General features: G+C 42.5%; 2 protein-coding genes across 2 annotated transcripts; both read right to left on the reverse strand.

Annotated features, from left to right (window-relative positions):
* Positions 1-186: 186 nt before the first annotated feature.
* Positions 187-4,873, reverse strand: B0H64DRAFT_415823 (glycosyl hydrolase family 61-domain-containing protein; the record flags this gene model as incomplete). The annotated part of the gene is made up of 8 exons (XM_062805123.1): positions 187-231; positions 288-343; positions 404-1,080; positions 2,382-2,585; positions 2,619-2,753; positions 2,878-3,246; positions 3,855-3,856; positions 4,502-4,873. The coding sequence occupies 8 exons, from the start codon at positions 4,871-4,873 to the stop codon at positions 187-189; spliced, it is 1,860 nt and encodes a 619-aa protein (XP_062663059.1).
* Positions 4,874-11,462: 6,589 nt separating this feature from the next.
* B0H64DRAFT_316773 (uncharacterized protein) lies at positions 11,463-11,777 on the reverse strand (the record flags this gene model as incomplete). Its single annotated transcript, XM_062800302.1, has 1 exon — positions 11,463-11,777. A coding segment is annotated over one exon (315 nt), but the record flags the coding sequence as incomplete, so codon positions are not given.
* Between the last annotated feature and the right edge of the window lie 15 nt (positions 11,778-11,792).

An 11,792-nucleotide genomic window follows, 5' to 3' on the forward strand; every position in this document is an offset into this window, starting at 1 on the left:
CAGCACGCATGCCCTTTGCGAATCCCATAACAGTTCAATTTCCGATGGCTTAACTATTTCGAGCAAACCGTCGAGTAAATCCATATCGTTCACTCTTCTGCTAGCGTTACGTCTGCTTTCGTTTGGGTTTTCATGTTCCGCACACTCAATTTGGGTTGCTCAGCTTCCTCTTCTTGGGGTACGCCGCTACTTCTCGCCGGTCCAAACGGCCGGCCCGGGAATGGTGTAGTTCTAATATTAGGTTCAGTAGGTATATCAACTTGTCTTTCAGGTACTTCTACACTTACGTAAGTGGAGTGTCCCTTTGGAGAGTACAAATCGCCGCTGATAGCGAGACCCGGGTCTAGACAGACGGTCAGATTCATATCTCTTCTATCTACCCCCAGAGGAAGGGTCAACTTACCTTCCAGAGAGTAAGCACCCGGGAAGGAGACCAGATACTCTTCGCCAGGAAGCTCGTTCCCGTCCCCAGTCACCGTGAGGTGGGCGCACTCGGGGTACAACTGGGGAGGCATCAGCTCGATCATGATGATCTCGTGCCGGATGAGGTAGTTGCCCGGCTTCAGGTTCTTCGGGATCGTAATGCTCCATCCCTGGTTGGCGAAAGTCATCTGGTCCCAACCCTGGCTAGAGGCAACGTCGATTCTTTGGCCCCACTCGTTCAACTCGCCGCCGTTCTTGAGCCCGGACTCGTAGATCTTGAACCAGACCTTCTCCCCCTCGGGGTTGAACTCGTCGCACGGCCCGTTACAAGCAGCCATGTAGGCAAGGAGTGGGCCCGTGGAGTGCACCCACGAGTATTCCGGGCCCATGCACCGCATCGGCGGGTGCGGGTCTTGGAACTCCGGAGCGAGACTCTCGGTAGGCTGGTTGAAGTTAGGCGGGCATTTGGGAGGGACGTAGTACGCCGTGATGTTGGTGCCGGCCTGGATGGGGGCATGCTGCGTGGGAAGATTCTTCTCCAGCGGGTTTCCGCGGTTGCAAGAGAGTTGGGGGTGGTCCACAGACTGAATCGGGTCAGGCCACCAACGGCGCTGGATGCCCTTCGGCTGCTGATCCTCGAGAAGCCACGGGTACGAACTGGGTGTTTGACTATTAGCCTCGCCCGAAGACAGGGGTTTCGGAATCCCTACCCAGCGTATGAAACGTCTCCAATCGTGTAATTGTAAACGCCTCCGTGGCCCAGGACACCCACAACTGGGATGGCGCCAACAGCGAGTTGGGAAAACCGCATCTTTAGACCTAGGATTTACAGGGTCTTTGTAAAAGCAATGCTTGATATCTTGTTAGGCATCAATACGGGGTTGGAAGGTTGAAGATCGACACTCCAAGATAGAGTTGTTGTGGGTTCTTAAGTTCTTAACAGCCCTCCTGCGTATTAACGCACTCAGGGCCTCCCTTCTTCCCCAGGAACTTTCGAGTCCGAGAGTGTCCGAGCTTGGACGTTATTTGTGCGCTACCTCCGGTATCTATATTGCCAAATGTAACCACGGGTTGCTTTGACAGTTGGCTTTCGGCGTACTTTGTCACCCGTCCGCCGCCAAATGGAGGTTCTTCCCGCGGCGTCCAGCACACGGGCTCGAAGACGAGCACACCTCCTTGACGATCTGCACCATTTCCGGCATAGTCAGACGTACTCTTATTATTCACGTTACTTCCATCCAGTTGCTGGGAACAACTGTCAAAGCAACGGGTTTGGAATCTTTTGACATCGGGATCGAATGCTTCAAACAGGCTGAATTGGATGGCGTCTATTGGGCCGAGCCGGTGGCGCAAGGAGGCGGCGGAACCAAACGGCCGAGGAACCATGCAACGGCACGCGTGTGTTGCTCCCGCTGTCCTGCTGTCAAAAAGTGCAAGTCGTATTTAAGGTTCGATGAACATGGGCTCCGGCAGTTTGACCCGTGCCCGCAAACCTGGGGGATCCAACCACCAGGGTAGACATACACGCATATACGAGCATAAGAATTAAAGTTCTTACTGTTTTAGACCTAGCCAACTTTGGACGGTGATGGTAAGTAGCAAAGACTGGGTAGGTAGTTCGTATCTTGGGCATTTCTTAACCTGTACAACCTGCCCTCATTATACCTATGCTACACTAAAATAGGAAGCCTAGGTTGTAAGGGACAAGAAAGAAGACACCTATTAAGGGCTTCAGGATATCGACAATTATTATATGTACTATGGGATAGACGGGCAGCTAGCGAAATGCACCATGTAGAAAGAGAGGAAACAAGAACCGGGTGCTGGCTGATATTTAGTGAAGCCATGACCCTTCATAGATACGTCGCCTTTATGGACGCCCTCCTTCTCCCTTTCCAAGAAGTCCCTGAACGAAGTAGGCCGGATCACCGACGCAATCTCATCCCATGTCGATATACTTGGCCGCATACCGCAACGAGACCTGCGAGTCCGTAAAGACGTTGGACGTCCTCTGTTTCTCCGCAATCTCCTCATCCGTTATGAACACCGCCTTAAACGGCCTTCCCGCGCCCCCCCCCCCCCCCCCCCCCAACGCATCCAGCGTCTCCTGCACCATCAACATCTCACTGTCACCCGCCAGCCCAAACGTCCGATCATGGAACCTCTCCGGCTGCTAAAACACCGCCACCGCAAACGCCGCAATATCCGCATGGTCGATCAACGCCAACTTCGCCTCAGCCGTCATCGCCGTCGTCCACGTCCCCCTCTCCCTCGGCTCCGGATACCTCGCCACCTTCGTCTCCAGATAATTGGCCATGAAAAACGCCGGCCTCAAATAAGTTCACGCCTCAACCCCCCCCCCCCCCCCCCCCCCCCCCGGCCCTCACCGCCTCCTCAATCCCCTTCTTATTCGCCAAATGCCCCGCCATCACCGACCCCGGCACCACCACCAACCCCCCGCCCGCACCAACAGCCATCTCACTCTCATCCTCCAGCGTAAACACCCCCAGCGACGTCGACGCCACCACCTGCCGCACGCCAGCCTCCCACGCCAGCCACACCAGCACCCTTGCCTGGCGCAGCTCGCGCGTCGGATCGCTGAAATCGGGCAGCAGACACAAAAACAGCTTGTCGCACCCAGCTAGGGCGGCTGCCAGCGCGGCGGTGTCGTCCCAGTCGCCCAGCGTGAGCTGCACGCCGATGGCGGCGAGGGCTTGGGCGGATGATGGGGAGGAGGGGTTGCGCACGGTGGTGTGCACGCGCCAGGCGAGATGCTGGCGGAGGTGGTGGGCGAGGGCCGAGCCTTGGCTGCCGGTGGCGCCGCTGATGAAGACGGTTGGGGTTGGGGTCGGTGGCGGCGTGGTGTTGTGTAGGTAGGTAGGTTGGGTTGTGTGGTGTAAGTTGGGTTGTGTAACGTGGGTTGTTTGTGGTTCGGGCCGTTCAGGGTGTGCTACATACAGTACGGGGTAACTACCTACGCGGTGGCCGTGTTTTGCGGGGAGGATCTTGTGGGACGGGGGAGGATGTGATGATGGTGGGGGCGCCTGGGTGGAGGCACGGTTAGCCGGGCGTAGATGTAGTATCCTCCGTCCGTCTGCGTGGTAGCACCCTCCATCCTTAGCGGCCCAGGACCTGCGGGGTGTTTACCATTCACCTCATGTGGGATCCGCTGCCACGGGTGACGAACCCTTAAAGTGCTTACCAAGTAGATTGCGACCGGGAAATCTCCCCATCTCGCTAGGCTTGAGATGTGAAGGGCGTGATACAACACACTAGGTACCGATCTTCACTCCGTCGAGAGGTGGTAAGCCCGGTGAGTCTGTTGCGGAAATCCGCTCGACATTAACCATCTTCACCTTTCTTATCACCATAAAACTTCTAATGGTTGCCTATACTACTTCTGCTCGTGTGACGCACCTTGGTAAACCCACCACTAGGATCCAAACATCCAAAACCGGGCAAGCAGGCAGGCACCTGTATTATCTCAGTGTGAGCCATGAGCTACCTCCCCCTTAATTCAGTCCCGCTTCATCACAGTTACATGCAACAATCGAGAGACAGTCTCACGCCCCATCCTAACCCCATCTAGGTACTCCACATTTGTGCATGACATCGGACTTCGTAATGGGAGTGGGGGCGGGTTTTCCTGGAATCGAGCATGACAGTGCGTGGTATATTTCGTTCTTTACAGACACATACAGGTGCGAGGGGTGAATCAAGCAACGGTGACACTATGAAATTTAACAGGAGCAATCCGATGACCCACGGTGGTGAGACCCAAGCCGGAGTACTCTTGGTCCTGCTCCGCCTGGCGGGATGGAGCTCACACTAACAGAACTATCATACGGACGTGGGGACTATGGTATGGGATGCTAAAAATCGAGCCAGGTCCGGTGCTACAGCGATATCATGTGAAGGCCGGGGATACCATAATAGCATTCCGACCACGTTGACAAAGACCAACTTTGCAGCCCTCGCAGAGATCCTCCTCATGCGGCGGCCCTTTCTTTCGCTCACGGTTGTCTTCCTCGATATAGATTCCAGCCCACTTCTTCAGCCAGTACATGACTCTCTCCACGTAGGAATTCTCATTGATTCTCATAATGCCCAACTCCTCGCATATGCTGCAGCACTGCTTGAACACGACAGCATTGTAGCCGTTGTCCGGGAACCGCTGGATGACAATAAAAATCTTCTTGCTGCCCCAGCCCTTCTTTGGACACGTTCGGTTGCGGCATTGGAATCTTCCCATGATGTAGGTTTCCTTGGCGGCAATGCGTTCTTCGTGGTCCTCGGTGGGGTTGAACGTCGGTTTCGGGGTGATGATGGTTCCCTCGGCCGAAAGGGCGTTCTCGATGTCTTCGTGGAGGTCTGGAAACATAGCAGTCGTACTTTCGGGCTTCTTTGCTTTCTTTGCTTTCGGCTTGTAGGGCTTCTTCTGGGACGCCATGTTGAGAATCGGGTTTGAGGTCGATTTACGCGGCGGGGATGAGTGAGTTCCGTCCCCGGTCCGGGTATTGACAGGGCTTCCACCGACGCGTTTTGTCGATTTACAGCGGTTTTGGGGTGGTTTGACAGCAGCTGGAAGACAGATTGGGGCACCCCAGCGGTACCTCTACAGGAGACGAAATATATGCACCATACCACGGTAGGAAGTGGAAACTCGAGGTTGAATCCAGCCTTCCAACAGGGCTTGGTCGGAGGGGGGGTTAGTTGATGCTCCGGGGAAGAAAAGCCAATTTACCACCACAACCGCAGAAACCGTTTGTTTGTCCTTGAGCGGGGGCGATGCATATCGGCCAGCCCTGATATCAAATTCGGACCAGTTACAGCCAAAGGTCGACACGACCATTGCGTTGGTGGCTGCGGTCATTCCCTGGATGAGGGGGCAGTGGTAGGCCTCACTGCGTCGTCCACCACGGGATTCGGGTACATTACCAATAGAACACCGCTGTTTGATGCGGAGGTGGCGACTTTGTCCTGGAGGAACCGACGACGTTGCCTTTCTCCGGAAAACGACGGATCTAGACGGTAGTCGACTTCGGACATCCGGGCTTGGGTCTCTACCGGTTAACATCGTCAATACCCTTTGACTTGAAAATACCGTGGGGATTTTCGAGTTTTCTAGACTGTGTTGGGACAGTGTTGTTTTGCAGAGTATATCATTATGTCCCGACGGCACGGGTGAAGTGATGTAATGACGTTGGATGGGAAGACAAGGAGGGGAATTGGCAGGCACGCGCGATATAATTCCCTTCACATATAACCCCTAACGTCTACTTTGTATATTTATCAACATTTGTTGTGGGACTCGCGATAGTAGAGTCGGTGGGAAAACGTGTGTGGAATGTTGTGTGTAGGAGGAAAAGCTAGCTAGCCCTGCCACTGCGGGAGGATGTGGGCGGTTGCCCTGCACGTAAGGTGGGCCAGGGAAGGCCCCACCTCTCACACCCCTCCACAAACGGCCACATACCTCCTCCCAACTACTGAATATAGAAGTCTAGATAGTTTATATAGTGTTGAGGCTCTATACCTCCCAATAGATCCTGTAATGTCTCAGTCCTTCTACGGAACCTCCTGTAATATCATCCCCAATATCTTAACGAACTGTATATATATCTTATACTTTAATGGTTTCGTTAATCTATTAGTAACTATATTAGTTCCTTTAATATAGTTAACTATAAATCGACCCTCTTTAACCTTCTTAACAATCCATTTATATCGGATATCGAGATATCTTATATATACTATATTTAACGGATTTATTACTATTATCTAGGTATTCTTACTATCGGTTATTACTATATATAGTACTAGCTATTCGGTACTATAATCCTTTAATATCTTAGCTACCTATTATATCGCTAATATAGTAGGGGTAAGGTTTATAAATTCGGCCTCTATTATACTTAGAGTAATAAAGGTTTACTTCTTTATCTTCTATAGTATTAGGCCTCCTATAATAAAGATAATATAACTATTAGTTGATTATTATCTAAATAAATTATTAGTAAAAGAGGTATCTATAAATACCTTTATTATTAAATTATTAATTATTATTAATCTACTAAATTTAATCCTAAATATAATAGTTCTATTTAAATATTAGTAAAGATATTAGAGAAGTAAGATATACTCCTCTAATAGACTATTATTAACTTTATATAATTACAATATAATATATATAATATTAGAGTATAAACCAGTTATTAGCTAGTTAAAGCTTCCTATCTTTTATTAATAAAGTATCTTTTCTTTATTAAATAGCTTCTATAAATATAGAAGTTTAAGGTATAGATACTATAGGGTTTATATAGGATTGAGGTTATTAATACTATATTATTTAAGTATTATATATAAATATATTTCTTATAATAGGAAGATCTTCTTTTATCGTCGGTTATAGACGATATTAAAGCCGAGGAAATACTTAACTTTACCTAGTTCTTTTATATTAAAATAAGCCTTTAGCCTATTATATATAGCATTGATAATATCGATAGTTAGTGCTGAGATTAAGATATTGTCTATATAGAGGATAACTAGAACACTATTCTTTTTATAGTGAAAGAGATAGAGGTTAGAGGGTATCAACTTATATCCTAATAACTCTATAACTAGCTTCAATATTATAAACCAGTATAGTAAACTCTATCTCAAACCATAGAGAGCCTTCTTTAACCTATAAACTTTATCCAAAGGCTTCCCTAGACTAGGTAGTAGCTCAACAAAATACTTCGTATCTTTAGGGATTTCCATATTTAGAAATATAGTCTTAAAGTTAAAGTCGAACTATTAGCATTTAAGATCTATAACGGTTATTAATGTAAGGAAAACTTTAACGGTTATACTATTAACAACTATAGTATAAACATCTTAAGCCTTCTAAGATCCTTAATTAAAGTTACTGTAAATAACCTATCTTATATAGGTAAATTCAATATTGGTTATAGGGTCTTTCTTAACGTTAAATACCTACTTACTAGGGAGAACTTTTATATCTGGGGTTTTATCGACTAATTCGTATATATCTTTATTGATTAGACTATTATTTTAGCTCTATATTGTAGGGAGCTACTAGTCTTTGAAGTTCTTACACTGTTATACCTCTTTAAAGTTCTTCGGGATAGTCGGGTTTAAGAAGATCTTAATTGTTCGGTTAACCTATAGGGGTAACATAATAAAGAGGATCCCCTCTATAGATTTTCGAGTATCGTTTAGATAGCCTGTAAATAGAGATTGGAAGGGTAGTTTACCCTTTATAAGTTTAGTATAGAAGTTAGGTTATATAACGTTACTATATTTTAATAAACGAATATAGGCTAAACATTGTAGTCTAACCTCCTATTAAATTAATCCCGTTATATAGGGAGCGAGATTGTAATTAGGGGGTATAGACGCCTCCTAAAGAATATCTTTAATATCTTTATCTTTAAGGGCCTAGTTGTTTTAATCTTCTTAACCCAGGCATTATTAGTCCGGTTCTAGAGTTAGTTCTAGGGTTAATAAACCACTAACAGTTACCGTTATTTAAAAGGGTTATTACTTACTATTATCGGCTATATTAACCTCTCTTATAGCTAAAGTTCCTTCTTATTATTAGATAGGTTTAAAGGTAACCCTCTTCTATAGGTTAGACGTTATCGTTTTAGAGGTAATAATAGTAGATTCGATAGCTAAAGCTACCTTATCTTCTTCAACTATTATATCGGTAAATATAATAATATATTACTTCTCTAGATTAATATCATTATCTAGGTAGTAGTTATCTTCTTCGTTAAACTTATAAACTATAGTATAGATAACTTTCCAGGTCTCTAGATCCTAAACCTAGTAGATCTTTCTATAGATATCTATATACCCAATTTGTCTAGCTTTATATACTCTTATAATAAACTTATCTAATTTATTATAGAGATATAGCTTAATATAGTAATATATATAATAAAAGTAGCTGTATAAATGCCGGATATAGGGTTTTCGAGCCTCCTTAGGTATATTTATTACTATAGTAAAGCTCTTATAGATGCTTATATTACCTGGATTTACCTTTGTTAGTAGTAGGTTGGAGATTATAACCGTTATTTCCAATATAAATAGCTACAATCATTTAGGGATTTAGTATATAATAATAGCTATCCAGATACATTTATATACCGTTACTACTATATATTCAATCTTCCTATTTATCTATAGGGTTACTAGCATCGTTTTCTTAATAACGATACCCTTACTATCAGCCTAAACCTTAAGGCTATTATCCTTAAAGAGCTTCAGCAACTAACCGAATTTAGTACTACTATTAATACCGAGGATCTTAATCTATACTCCTATCTAAGTAAAGATCATCTTAGCAAAGTCCTTTAAATATAAGAAGGCTTTGCCCTTTTCCCTAGCAAAACAGACCTATTAGTAGGAAGTATAGACATTAATAATATAGATACTATAAAGATAACCGAGATAGCTAGCTATTTTATATTAAACTATATTAATATAAATAAAGTTAAACAGCTTTATCCCCTAAATAGGGGTAAACTTCCCAAGTTCATCGGTTACCTTCCCGAGGATATAGGGCTTATAAAAGTTATTGTTCTTCCTGATTAACGTAATACCTATATCGTTATATACAGCTTTAACAATAGATTTACCGGTATATATAAGGCAGCGATATATTATTCTATAGTTAATAGAAGCTATAACCGCCTATATAGGCGTTATAGTGTATAAGACCTCTCTACCGATAGCTAACAGCCTTATATAGATAAGGAAGATACCTAATATCCTCTCTATTTTATAGACGATCTAACAGGTTGCCTTTTTATAGAGGGTATTGTTATCTTGATTCTAGTAGATACTGTTATTAAGAAATATTATACTACTAACGATATTAGCTGGGGATATAGGGTTAAATAGGGCCTATATTAATTCCAGTATTATCTTCTAACCTATTAATAGTATTGTTTCGAATACTATTATACCGATATAGGTAACCTCTGTAAAATTTCTATCTGTATAAAGATATATATTAGGATATACTAATAGATAAAGTTCTATAAACTACTTTAAATTATTGAAGATTGTATTGCCGGTAGCGGAGTTATAATAAATATAATTTCTTACTACTTTAAGAGCCTATTGGACTTCGGAGTTGTCAGACTCTAGGGGCCTTATTAAAAATTTAGCTATAATACTATAAAGTTAGTAGATATAAAGAAGTTCGTCCTCTAGGTAGAGGAAGCTATACTTATAACTCCAGATATAGGCTATACTGGGCCAGTTATTACTAATAATAATGATACTATTATATTTATAGTATTATTCTACTACTTAACTCTATATTAGTTAAAGTTATCTAGTACTAGTTTAGAATAGTAATACTAGTAAGTATTGGCCTTAGATAGCTTATAGTAACTACAGTTATAATAGATATAGTTCTTATAAATAAATTTAATATAAGAGCTATACTTAACTTTATTACCCTTTATATTGTTATTATTATTATTTAATATTTTATTATTATTAGATAACAATATCGTTAAATTTCTATCTTAGGTTTGCTATATCTTACTACCTACCTTAATAGCGGTATTAACAATCTTATTAATCTCCCTATTAATATACTTCTCTATTAATTCCTTAATAAAATTATCCTAGATAAGATCTTCCTTCTCTAGCTTTATTATACTTTACTCAAAGATTTCTAAATATAACGGCTTAATAGCTATTAAAACTATATAGATATCGGTCTTTAATAGATATTCCAGCCTAGTAGTTCTTAGTTACTAATAGAAGATATAAATTCGGGATATATAAGCATCTATTAAATCAAACTTATTCGGTACTATTATAAAGTACTTATTTATTAAGATATATATAGTCTTCTTAATACTATATTAGAGGGTTTTAAAGACCTTCTAATATAGCTTCCAGAGGTTAATATTATCCAGCTTCCAGCCAATATATATTATATATAATATTACTATTACCTTCTTAATAGATACTATTAACAGCTTAAAGATATCCTATTAATCTATCTTCTACTAATACTACTTAATAGTAATAGTATCCTCTAGTTTAGGGACATCCTTCTTAAGATATTAAAAGAGGTTATTAGATACTAGTAATATATATATTAATAACTCCTAAACCTCCAGATCCTTTTTACTAGATAGGGTAGATAGGGTAATAAATATTCTCTTCTCAGTTAAGATCGCTATTATCTTCACCTCTTAGAGTTATTATATAAGGTTTTAAATAACCTTATTCTATTACTTATCTCTCTTCTATATCTAGTTGGTTAGAGTATAGAGGAACTCCCTTATATTTTTACCTAAGTTAGCTATAATATCTTCTTTTATTATTATTATTTTTAATTAATAAAGTTATTAAGGATAATATTAGTAATAAAGTTAATAAAGGTTTAATTAAATAGAATATTAAAATACTCTAGGATACTTACTAAAATTTACTATAAAAGCTACTAAATAATAATAGCTAATATAACTATAAAGATAGCTATAAAGATCCTAGATATTAGGATTAAAATAGGCTATAATAAAACTAACTATAATTCTAGCTTAGAATTATAGACCTTAAGAACTTTTAATTATTAGGTAATTTACTTAAATTAACCTAGCTTATTAGATATAAAGCCTAAAATAGGAAGTAGGCTTAGAACTATTTTATTTTCAGACCTCGCTAACCGATTAACATTTTCGGGTACTACCACCAAAGTATAACGAAATTAAATATATAAAAGCAAATAAACAAAGGAGAATAGTCGAAAACTACTGTAAAATGCGCTGTACGGAGCTTATAACCTATAGGACTCGCGATAGTAGAGTCGGTGGGAAAACGTGTATGGAATGTTGTGTATAGGAGGAAAAGCTAGCTAGCCCTGCCACTGCGGGAGGATGTGGGCGGTTGCCCTGTACGTGAGGTGGGCCAGGGAAGGCCCCACCTCTCACATTTGTCCCTCCTGGGGATCTGATATAATTGAAGCCACTCCGCGTAAACAGGACCACCCTTCACTACCCCTAACCGGGCAAACGCACATGCATAACACCCTCATAGTTCCCCGGGTTGTACACAGATATCTTGACCAGCTCAAGTACCACCTCATCAAACAACTCACGCCACTGTGCCTCGGTGCGCTCCATGCCCGCCAACCCAGTGAGCATCGTCATATCGATAGACGCCGCCGCGAGGTTGACGCCCATTTTTGGGAAGATCATCTCATCGACCAGCAGCACCGACTCCGGGCCCATGGCGGCCTTGGTCTGTTCCAAGATTGTGCGCGCCTTGTGGTGTGGGTGGTCGTGTAGCACGCCGCGGAGGAAGTAAAACTCGGCGTCTGTTTGGTGAGT

The sequence above is a fragment of the Chaetomium fimeti genome, assembly GCF_033439085.1.
Source record: "Chaetomium fimeti strain CBS 168.71 chromosome Unknown B0H64scaffold_2, whole genome shotgun sequence".
Taxonomy (NCBI): Eukaryota; Fungi; Ascomycota; class Sordariomycetes; order Sordariales; family Chaetomiaceae; genus Chaetomium; species Chaetomium fimeti.